This window comes from Macrobrachium rosenbergii, chromosome 55 (assembly GCF_040412425.1).
Source record: "Macrobrachium rosenbergii isolate ZJJX-2024 chromosome 55, ASM4041242v1, whole genome shotgun sequence".
Classification (NCBI taxonomy): domain Eukaryota; kingdom Metazoa; phylum Arthropoda; class Malacostraca; order Decapoda; family Palaemonidae; genus Macrobrachium; species Macrobrachium rosenbergii.
Window position 1 is genome coordinate 83242871 of NC_089795.1, and position 12471 is coordinate 83255341.

The window sequence follows — 12471 nt, forward strand, 5'->3', positions numbered from 1 at the left end:
AGGACGTCAAGTTAAAACATCAACATTTCCGTCGTCTTGATTTTTTAGGTAATCGTGAAGTAACACGGGACGTGCTGGAGGCAGCAATCTTAAGTAAACCTCCGGAGCCGACGATGGTAGCCCGTGTCTAAATTTTGATAAGAGCAAATTTCTAGTCCCAGACGCCGTATGTTTAAGGAAACCTTGTTTGAATAACGAGTGCCTATAAAGCTGGCGAGTTGTGCGGGAGAATCCGTTATGGATCCATGAGTTTGGGGAGGGAGGAAGAAAGTTGCAGTTGCGGAAGTTATTGATTTTGCAGTAAAGACAGAGTTTCCTCAGTTGGACTGAGGTTCTGGATATTTTGGGCTCCCGTTAGATTAGGTGTGAAATCAGTAGATAGTTTCTGACTAAGGAATTTGGTTAAACTATCTGTTTGAATTGTAGGTTGTAGCTCAGTAGTGACAACAACAGTCTTGAATAGTTAATGAGAATAAAGATTTTCACGTTAACGGTTTGAAAAGTAAATAGTCTTATGAAATAGGCTTAAAGATCTATATAGCAAGACTAAGCAAGATCTTAATTTATGGGAAGAAAAACGAACGAAACATATTAAAAAGGAATATGGAGAAGAATTGCCAGAAAGTGAATAGTTTTAGTTTATGGCGAATTGACCACGTAGGATCATTTATTCACCTTCATCGGGAACGAAGAATGAGGATAATCTTATTACCCATCGCTTCACTTTATGGGGAGTTAAAAGATTGCACTTGAAGCCGAGTCCCCTGTTACAGCAAGCAGACTCAGAAGCGTTAGTAATTGGAAGTTATTAGTTTGAAATAATTATTTGAGCGAAACATCATTGTTGTAGGGTAATCTGATCTCCGGTTGTGTAGTTGTAGTTCGTTAGATGGTGAGAAGACTATAGTGGTAAAACGACAACGGAATGTGATGGTGATAGGAAATTCGGAAATGGTCTGAGTGAGGGTGACTAGTTTGGAGAGGAACACATTGCCCTCGGGCAGAATGGGACGGTCTCCCGAATATTGAAGTGTCGGAGTTTGGAACTGGAGAAATTAATAGTAAACTTGGCATGTCTGTAACTAGATATGAGACCTGGGTGGGACAACTACCAACACGCAGAAGCGTTTGCAACGGCTTGTGAATTTGGAGCAGCTATTAAAAGCTGCTTATAGTATTATTTCATGTATGGTGACGGTTCAGGGAATCAAATCAACATATAGATATTCACTCACTAACATTGTTTTATTTTCTTTAATAAGTGGTTAGGAACCTAACCGGTTAACAAACAAATTACAGTAGTTAGGTTACGTTACTTAACTTCATTCTGGTAAGAATTATAGACTTTATATAAGCATAACCAATCAAAAGTAGGCTTCAGATATATAGTCCGCTGCTAAAGCTATTTCTTTAAATTCAGAATTCTGTGATGTGTGTGTGTGATTTCATGGTAGAAATGTTATTAACATATCTTTATTTTTTCGCCCTGTTCATATGGACTAATAATTCCAGCATACTGTATTCACAAAATTGTCTTCTGTTAATTGAATTTTTTCAGTTTATCATCTTAGGCTGCTTGTTAGTAACTCTGTTATAAGGTTATGCAAGACGTTCTAATAATTATTTCTCTTAAGAAAACATTATATTGTGATGCTTAGAAGTTAGATTCATGAGGTAAATCCATCATACCCCGGTGACGTAACCCTCCTACACCGCCTGAATTTTGTCATCAAATCTGAGCTCATGAGCCTTCCTTTAATAGTTTTGTAATGACGTCACCATTTCTCAACATAGAATTTTATTCACCTGTGTGCGTTTTATGACCTTTTTCTTACCTTTGGATGCAGTGGGAGGGAGTTCTTATTGCCTTTCACATAGCAAATCATAGTTGGCTGGTTTATCCTTGGCAGCTTTATTAAAGCAGATAATTTCTTTGTGGGGTTTTTAGGAAAGTTTTTCGATTACGTGGTAGTATGCATTACAACCTTACTATTTTCATAATTAGGCCTTGGTTACAATTATTAATGATGATTCTCATTATGTTGCAGGTAAGGACATCCAGTGACGGACTAAGAACGACGCGGGTGAGTAAACAGGATGATTTTTCCTCATTCTTGTTGGTCTAGCTTCTTTTATTTATGTATATTTATTTACTCATTGATATGGCCGTACTTGTATGTGATGTTTGGTCCAATATTATATGCGCGTTCGCTTGAAGAATTTTTCAAATGTTTGCATACATTTATTCACATTTTTATATAAAGAAACATAGCTCGTCATTTTAAGGTTATTGTAAACATAAATCATTATTATTTATGTAATATATATACACAATATATATATATATATATATATATATATATATATATATATATATATATATATATATATATATATATATATATATATATATATACACACATTCGATTAAAATGATAGTTTTTAAGAGACCGAGGTAATGTCTGGGAGTTGGATGTCTGCAGGTATATCTGATGAGTATTTGGTCGAGGACAAAGATACACGGGAGTGCGCACAGGTAAGGAGTAGGTGAAAAAATAGTTGCAAGGGTAATCAAGAAAAATGTCGATAATGAGTAAAATGGATGAAAGCCTGCTAAAATAAGAGACACAAAAGTTGGAATACGAAGATTGTGTAGGATGGTGTTATGGAGTCTGCAGGATGTTTTTTTTAAGAAGGCGGGAATAGTAATAGAAAATAATGAAAGGTGGTATGAGGAAGTGAGAAGTTTGGCGAAGGAAAAAATCGGTTGTTTTCTGTGCAGTTGCAAGACAGGAAGGATTTTGTGCAGAAGTACAGGAGGATGGATCAGGATGCCAAGAAGATGGTGAGAAAGAAAAATAAGGCATGTAATAAGAAGTGTAGGGGAAAGGTGTGTAGATACGCAAGAACGTCAGTGAGAATTAGGTGGTATTCTACAAAGAGGCAAATGTAGAAAGGAAGGTAATTAAACAGTTGGATCTCAGATTATAATGTGCAAAGGGAGAGAATGCAATGGAGTGATGAATATTAGGATTTGTGAATATAGAAGACAGAAGAGAGTGGCAGAGTTTGATTTAGGGTAAGTTTGATTATGCTTGTGAAAGAGACCAGGAGTTGGTGGGATTACGCATGGGATGATGTGTTACGGTGTTGTGTGGCTGCCTAGTTTGTGTAAGGTATTTTTGGATGTGGGAAAAATTCTCGATGGTTTCATAATGTAAGGCCAATGGAGATAGAGGAAACATTAAGAGTTACAGGTGCATAAATTTTCTGAGTATACTAAGGAAATTATATGATAGGATTTTGATTGTAATTAAATTATTGTGAGAAAATAGGAAATTAACGAAAACACTGCAGCACACATTTACTTAGAGAATGTTTGATGTAATTGATGGAGAAGCAATGTGGAGGGTGTTGGGATGTGTGATGTAGAGGGCAAATTGTTGAGAAGAATAAAGAATTTTTGAAATGGAAGTGAAGCATGGGACTGTAAGAAGGGCATGATGTTTCCTTTGTTTAATATTTTTGTGGATGAGTGATGCAAGTTCCAGAGAAAGTTGCTACGTTTTGAGATAACGAAGTGTGGAATGATTGATTTTAGCAGAGTTTACTATACTTTGGATAGTGAAAAGAAACTGCGGAGCTAAGTGGAAAAGTAAACAAATTAGAGAAAGGTGAGAATAATATCGAGCAGGAGGAAGATTATAAAGGTAAATGGTAACCAGGAAGAGGGAATAGTGAATTTTAAAGTAATATGGAATGAATATTTTTAATGAAAGCAGGAAGAGAGAAGTGAGTTATAGAGTAGGTGAAACAAGGACTGTAGCAGGAGGTACCTATAAGATTAGGAATCTGGAGTGATGGAATCTAAGGTTGGAATGTATGGGAGTATTGTTGATCCAACTCCTCTGAATGAAAGCGAAGTGTAGATCTTGAATACAAACTAAGGAAAGACAATGGAAGCTGTAGAGGTGAATTGTTTATGTATTATAAGAATTGAGAGGATGAGAAATATGGAGATACGAAGATATTTGGTGAAAGGTTGAGTGTAAATAAAAGACTAAGATAATTGGTAAAAGGGTGAGTGTAAATAAAAGACGAAGATAATTGGTAAAAGGTTGACTGTAAATGAAAGACGAAGATAATTGGTAAAAGGGTGAGTGTAGGTGAAAGGGAAATGGAAAGAATGACAGGTTGACGAGGAGGGCATAGTTGGGATTTGATAAAGTGGGTTTTATCAGCAAATCTCCAGCGATGATCTTGCTAGGCCTACGACCTTTCTCGTTATTCCAGCAGACACTAGAACCCTTCTACACTGGGTGGACTGATGGCGGTTGGACGGAGCGAACCACTGACTTTGCAGATGCGAGCCCAGAGGCTTTGCTGTGGTATATATATATATATATATATATATATATATTATATATATATATATATATATATATATATATATATATATTAGATAGATAGATAAATAGATGCTGTTTGAAGACACATTAGACATTGTCCATGTTGAAATAATGTCTCGGCCATAATTGGCTTCACCTGTGCTCTTCCTGCGCGGTAGTTTGTGGGTTTGTGCGTGTGCATTACTCGTAAATGACTGCGATCGACAGCAAATGGATTTGTTGCAGGGGAAACGCAGCCAGACCTTTGTGTGCATAGACTCAAGTTTATTGTGAGTGTGTAATATGGGTTTTGTTTAAAGGAGAGCTACGATCGTTAAAGGGAACGAAGCAAGGAAAAGTAGAGGACACTCCCAGAGGGCAGTGTTGGACCAAAATCAATTGAGGAGCGGCTTCACGTTCACCCTCCTCCTCCCCCTCCACCTCCTCCTCCCCTCCCTCCCCTGCTCTCTCTCTCTCTCTCTCTCTCTCTCTCTCTCTCTCTCTCTCTCTCTCTCCTCCTCCTCCTCCCTCCTCCTCCTCCTCCTCCTCCTCCTCCTCCTCCTCCTCCTCGTAGACTCTTCCCTTCCTTATTCATCACCTGTGCTTGAAACCCTGTCGGGAATGAAAACAGTGATTACCGCTGCCAAAAGTGCAAACGTCATTCAGTAATTTTTTTTTTCTTCCGTTCCTGCGAATTACATCGAGTTCTGGTTTATACCAGCTTGGTGCCATTTTTAGCTTTGGTCGTCATATTTTTAGTTCTTAATTTTTTTATTTATTTTCTTCTTAATCTACCTGACTTGATGCGGACTTGATGAATGAATCGGATACAATGGAATGAGTAACTTGGATGCCATGTTTGAGCATGATGTCATTTTTTTTTTTTTTCTTGTCGGGATTGCAGTCATTTTGCTTCGCTGGGGTGTTCGTTTCTTATTTAGTCAAGTGAAGTAATTCTGTGAAGTGGAAATTCTTCTTTTTTAAATTTCAAGTACTAGAGAAAATAATTTTATTTCTTGTGTAATACTACGGTTATTAATGTGGAAAGACTGATGTCGAGGCGGACAGAAGAGCCTTCCGTTTATCTGTTGAATTAAAGTAAGTATTATGTTCGTGGAAAAAAAGGGACGACCTTGACATTTAAGCTGAAATAGTTAAAGCATTAGTGAAATTATAAAAAATGAATATAATCGTATTTTGCATATGAGTAAAAACTAAAGATTCGTATAATTTATGAAAAATGCTTGTTCACGATTTCGTAACTTGCTTATGAAAAATGCTTGTTCACGATTTCATAACTTGCTTGTGACGTGCAAAGGAAGTGACTGGAAAAAGCATTTTGATTATTTTAGAGCAACGTATAAAATAAAATATTTAAGAAAATATATCATGGATGCGGTATAGTAACTTCTAAGTGGCTACTCATGGTTTAGTTCCCTCATAAGGAAAATAATAATTTGGGAAGGGAGGGGGCGGGGCGTTCTCCCTCATATTAACAAACTAATATTCGAGGTAGAAAGACGATTTTCACTCAGAAATGGAGCGACTTGCAAGCAGAAGCCTTAATATGATCTTTTTATAAAAAGACATCTTGCGTTTCACTTTTAAAACCCAGTGAATGACAGATGGAGGTGGATTTTGTTAGGATATTTTATAGATTATGAAAAAAACAAGTGCAAGAGATAGAAAAGTTTGTATTATATAATTTGGGGCTCTCTAAAGGACAGAGTCTGGCATCCATATTTACATTGATCATTAAAATACTTTTACTTCTATCAGGCAATTAACAGATAATGCGAGTTCATCTCTTCGTAAAGAATCATGCTTTACTGCCATTTTGCATTGGGAGCCAAAAGTAAATTACGTTCTTTGTAGTTCATAATCTAAATTTCCGCACCGTAATTCGCATAGCCCCAGCTTATAATCCTATGTAACACTGGCTTTACGTCCATGGTGAATGTTATTGTATGATTCTATTTGTTTAGTTGTTGGATTTAAATTCTTACTATAATAACTTATTTTACTATCATTCTAAGTAATTGGTACTATTTAGAGATTGCATTTATATTTAAACGTGTAAACCAGTTTCATTTAGCCAAGCCGGAACCAACGAAGCTTTTATACGGCATAAAACGGAAAACGGTAACGAATTGTGATTTTTGCAAAAACCAAACAAAGACGATAGGCTACCCGTTGAATCTCACCCTTCTTCAAATTTCACAATCGGTGATTGGGAAGTTTGACCCGGTTTCGATTAAATCGAATCAAACTTCACCCTTATTAATGTTATTCTGAATCAATAACGTTCAGAAAGTAATACTGTGTACCATGGCCTTGGCAGTGGCAGTACGGTCTGTATCAGAGTTTCAGAAACAATTTGGTAAGTGTTGAATTATGTTACGGTATCTGCGTGTTGGCAAATCTCGTAATATTTTACTGGAATTATTCCTAATTTATGTGGACGTTTTTGTTAAGAATGTTGGTTTTCATCAACAATAATCTTTTCAAAAGCTTCCATTATCCATTCGGTTGTTCACCTTTCGAACTGCAACTAATCAGTATATTTTTAAAAATAAGAGTGTTAATGCTTTCAAAGCCCAGTTATCAACTTTCGAATGGCACCTGATCTAGTATATTTTTAAAAATAGGAATGTTCATGTTTTCAAAGCCCAGTTAATCTAGATTTTTTTCTAGCATCTCACGTGACTTAGGGTTCAGGAAAGGTACTTCCTTTTTACTCAGAGAATAAGCAGTCCATTGATTGGTGTGATTTTACAATTTGTTATGAAGGAACATAGGTTTATGGAGCCGAGATGCAACAGCTGATAGGAAAAAAGGGCTTACAGCATATTGGCACTCAGGACGATTCAAGAAATTATTCGAGAAAACTCTGAATCATAACTTTAAGAACAAAGTGAAGGCAGGTTGAAAGACCTTCAGATATGACCATTAAAAGGTGCGAAGGTAATAACCTCCATGTCATTGGCGACAGAAAGCGGATTTTAGAAATGTGAAATGACTGATTGGCTGGACTAATAGCTGTATAGTTTGTCTTTCATCTTAATATATTCACTTGGTACTTTTAGTCCATTTCACAATTTTGAGAGCGATAACAGAACTTTGAGGATTAGAAAGTTCCACTATTCTGCCACGGGTTTATCGATTACTGTGCGATTGGTTTGTCGATTCCCGTTATGGAAGAGTGGTCTGTGATGAGAGAGAGAGAGAGATTCGTCGACGCTTGCTTGAATCCTGTACCTACGTCAGGGTGTTGGGTGGCAAGTCAGTTGACAGGTGAGTTGTGACTTGGTGAACCGAGTCGGAGGTTGAGGTTAGAGGAGGTGTGGTTGGAGACAAAACCCAATCTCCAGCGCCGTCATCAGTTACCGGGGGGATATTAGATCCTGACATTCCCCCTCTCTCTCTCTCTCTCTCTCTCTCTCTCTGACTTATATTGATTTATGTGACTAGGCATATATATATATGATATATATATATATATATATATATTATATATATATATATATATATATATATATATATTATAATTTGAAATAATATACATATATATATATATATATATATATATATATATATATATATATATATTATACTTGAATATATATATATATATATATATATATATATACTTATATATATATACATATATATATATATATATATATATATATATATATATATATTATTGTATGTATGTATGTATCATTGGATTTTTTGTTCAAGCAATTTGTTATTTGTAGTCAACAGATATAAAATAGGATTGCATTACTGACTTGTGATTTCACACACACACACACACACACAGAGAGAGAGAGAGAGAGAGAGAGAGAGAGAGAACACCAGCATCGATCGTACCTTCTCGAGTTCTGTTCGCGAAGAGAGATAAGCTGTGGCATCTCAGTGGCAGTGTCTTTCAAGATTAGTTTCTTCAGTTGATTTTGCTGTCTTCTTTTCCTTTAAACTCTCTCTCTCTCTCTCTCTCTCTCTCTCTCTCTCTCTCTCTCTCTCTCTCTCTCTCTCTCTCTCTCTCTCTCTCTCTCTGTTAATAAGCATTATTCTGTTTGATAATTTAAACATAAAAGAGATTGCGCTGCGCCTTTTGGAGCCGTTAATTTGGGTAATAAATTGTCAGCCAGTTATTTCGGCACAGGAATCGATAGAGGCCAATCGATCATTAGAGCCCGATATTATTTGCATTTTGATTTGGACGAACGACCGTCGAAAGCCGTGTTGTTTGATGACCCAGTTTGTATGCAGTGCAATTAGGTTACCATGTGAAGAAGGGATCGATAACTCTCTCTCTCTCTCTCTGCACTTGTAGTTACGATATGTCACCATTAGTTGCAAATATCTGGAAGCGCATTAGAATTATGGGGAAGTGATCCCCTTGAATTCGTGTTGATGCTGGTGTGCAATATTAACAAAATAATGCACCACAGCAAGAAGCCTAGTCATTTATGTAGTGAGTGATTACCGTTAGAGTTTTAATACCTAATATTTGGCCCTGCAGCTTGATGTGATTGGTCGCTGGATAGGATATCTGTTTATTAGAGGAATAACTTTTTGGATATTGGCTTCCTGGTGAAAGGAGGGTCTTGACTGCTGGGATTGTTACATCAGTTTTCATTGTTTCATTAAGTGGAAAGTTTTTGTCTTCTGTCATTTCCTTAAGGACAAGTACTGCACGACCGTTTGCATCGCTTCGGCAAACCACAGGACCCATCCACGGGGCACCGCCTCAAAAATTGTAATTTTTTTTTTTTCTTCTTATGCCGTCTGTTCCTCCCAGCTGGTCTGTGGAGGGTTGCCACGCAACGCCGCCTCGCCATTTGAATGTTCGGTCCGGTTGAGATGCTTTTTAAAGCCGACAATCGCCCTTTTGATATTTATAAGGGGATTAATCATGCGTTATTTTTATAAGCTTTTTTATTTGCATTTCGACGAAAAAGATGGTGAAAATTTTGGGCTGTAGAAGATAACCTCAGCCTCTCGGAAAGTTAGGAGGGTAATGTGAAAATGGCGGTTGTTGGCAACTCCCTGAGGCTGGTTACTCGTCTCGGGGACTGTCGGGGCAGGCAGCGGGTCTGAGCGGGATGAATCAGTTCCTGGGAGTGCTGGTAAATGAGAGGATGTGTTCTCTTTGGTGCTACGTAAAACCGTACTTCTTTTGAAAGTGTGTGCTTCTATCGCAGCCAATTCATGCACTGGAAAAGGCACTCGCGGCTGAATATGTGGACGAAGCCGTCGTGAGAAGTATCGTGCAGACTTGACGCCCATTAGTGAAAAGAACTCCATTGGCAAACGCTGTCAGATCGTCATTGTGTGTAACGAAACGAAAGGGGTGAAAAAGTGCTCAACTACTCTTTGTGCAGACACAGTATATCCGTTCATTCTTTCCAATGAGGAAATGTTCGCCGAAGTCGGCGGCGGCGGCTGTTTCGTTAGTGCGGGATGCATACGTGAAAAGGTTATATCTTGAGCTCTAGGGACTCTTGTAGAACAATCCTTGATGAGAGGCCCCACGAGCACGATGGGTCACGGGCTGAGAAGAGTGAGTAACACCACCACCATCTGAGTCGTGTACATAAGAGAGGTGTGAGATGATGATGATGATGACGATGATGATGATGATGTGAAAGCAGCTTTTGAAATTGTATCTATCTCCTCCTCATCCTCATCATCGCCCTTGTCTTCATCTTCACGGGTTGACAGTCGTCCTCCTCCTAGAATGGAGGGAGACGAATATATTACGCCTCTAGGTTTGGGGACGTGGCGAATGAGTAACAAACGACCTGTCGGGAGGGGAGGGAAGCAATCTGCATTCGTTGCCTGTGTGCTTGTATGTATTCACACGTTGCACCAACCCATATATATATATATATATATATATATATATATATATATATATATATATATATATATATATATATATATATATATATATGTGTGTGTGTGTATAATATATATGTATGTGTTTATGTATGTATTTATTGTGTGTGTGACTGAATGAATGATTATATGATTGCATGCAAAATCTTCATGAAATTATTATGTGCGTTGGACTTTTCTGGAAGACAGTCGGGTCACAGAGAACTCGAGAAAAAATGATTCACTGATTAGAAGTTTCCGGGTGAGAGAGAGAGAGACAGAGACAGAGAGGATCGATTAAAAGATTAAACGAGGGGGAGGAGGAGGATGTTCTGCTTTTTCGAAGAAATCTCCGTCGTTTGCGATGTGACAGATGTCTTTGTCCACCCTCTGCGCCCTTGTGCAGTATCGAGTGACGGTGCATCTTCTCATGCGACCAAGTTGTTAATTCCTCTTAGCCTATGGGCCAGATGTCTGCTTCTGTGCGTGTGTGTGTGTGACAGAAGCGAGTGTCCAAGAGCCTCGGTGGCCTACATGATTATAACCATATGGAGTAAGAGTCTCCTCAAGACAGGTTTTGGTGTAAGGCTTCTCGAAGGGCGAAAGGGAGAAGAATTCTGAGCAGGGGACGCATGGATGTGTGTTTGTGTGTATGTTTTTTTTTTTGGTGCACTTGGAATGCGTGGAACAGTAAGTCAGGTGCAGCGAAAGATAAAAATGATACAAGGGTATAATGCTGTGTGTGTGCTTCCCCAGACATAAGGTTCTAGCTTGTGCCTGTGAAGGATGAAAGGTTGATATCTTAAGGATAAGTACCTTAGCGCAAGTGCATAAGTGATTCTCTCTCTCTCTCTCTCTCTCTCTCTCTCTCTCTCTCTCTCTCTCTCTCTCTCTCTCTCTCTCTCTCTCAGAACAGTTCATAGGGCAAAGTATGTTTTATGATCAGGGTGGTCGATAAGTTTGGTATGATGTAGTTTCAGGATAAATTCCATGAACATTGCTTGTGACCTTATGAAAGAGTAATGGAAGAATGTTTAAAAAGGGTAGGAAATACTTGACATTGGCACAAGCAGTTTTTCTTTCCTTAACTCGCAGAACATCGGAAATTTGTTACTTTTGTCAATCAAAGGGGAAATTCCCACATCAAGCCAGTCGCTTGTACAGGAAAATCACAGCACATCAAGTTTTTAGTTGAGTATTTGCATTAAAGGTGTTATGAAAAATACTGCTGGTATTTTATGCACACAGTGCCCAAGGGCTTGCAGCATTAGCAAACTAGTGGACACTTGTAGGTCAATGGCGTGGCATTGAGTAGGTTTTCTCCACGTCCCTTGGCCGCAGGGACTCCCCGCCTCATCATGGCCTTTGTTGGCAGCCTGGGCTTTTTGTGCACGAGCATTGAAAGCTGTTTGGATGACTGCCCTTTCCATAATTGGAGGCAAGCAGCACCGACTGAGAGGTGGCGCACGGGGCATTAATGTAACCATGGCACTGCTGATAAAAACATGGCGTGTGATTATGGAGATAAGGTGGGATCACCTCTCGTTGGTCGTCTGTTCACGTCCACGGAGAGGAGGCGTCCCTGGCATAATGCATTCGAGAATAGGCCCTTGTTCCAATTTTGGAGAGTATTAATGGCTAATATATCTGGGGAGATTGGTTGCCCTTTTTTTTTTTATAAACATTTGCTTTGTTGGTCTGTCAGTCTGTTGGATTACAGGGCAACTTAAGGGAGATGTGGGGATGAACTTTCCCAAAACTTAGATTGGTTCTTGTGTCATGGCCGACCTTATAACGAGGTATTGGTCGAAGTTTAATCCGTATTTTTTTCCCCCAGTCGGATCAAATGCATATTAACCAGACGATTCACGACCTGCATTGTATTCAGGTCGAAGTCTGCGCACGGCCGCCGGATAAAAATACATCGTATTGTTTTTCTTTTTTTCCTTATCGCCGGACGTGAATGGTGTATTGGAAATCTGTAAAGTGCGCATTGTAGCTTAGATCTGCGCATTGACCTCTGGCGAGTAATCAGTCCTGCTTAATCTGTTAAGCATACTGGCTCTGAACAGCAGTATCTTCATTTACATTCTCTCTGATTGTGCAGAGTCCCCATTGGAAAGCGAATGAAAAAAACATTAGGTCAGTTATGGGGTAATTGTAGCCATTGTAATGCATAGGATTGTTGATTGTG

At 38.6% G+C, this 12471-nt stretch overlaps 1 protein-coding gene across 9 annotated transcripts in view; it reads left to right on the top strand.

Annotated features, from left to right (window-relative positions):
* LOC136835532 (MAP/microtubule affinity-regulating kinase 3-like) overlaps positions 1 to 12471 on the top strand; it is a 169007-nt gene that overhangs the window by 35631 nt on the left and 120905 nt on the right. For 2 of the 9 annotated variants that reach the window (XM_067099165.1, XM_067099160.1), the window contains exon 1: positions 9510 to 9526. The exons of 6 other annotated variants lie outside the window; for them this stretch is intronic. Coding sequence is in view for 1 of the 3 variants with exons in the window: in XM_067099161.1 (XP_066955262.1) it covers positions 2049 to 2084 (36 nt within the window). In the remaining 2 variants the exon portion in view is untranslated. Of the gene's footprint in view, positions 1 to 2048; positions 2085 to 9509; positions 9527 to 12471 lie in introns of those variants that run through there. One more of the 9 variants, XM_067099161.1, reaches the window with a different exon arrangement.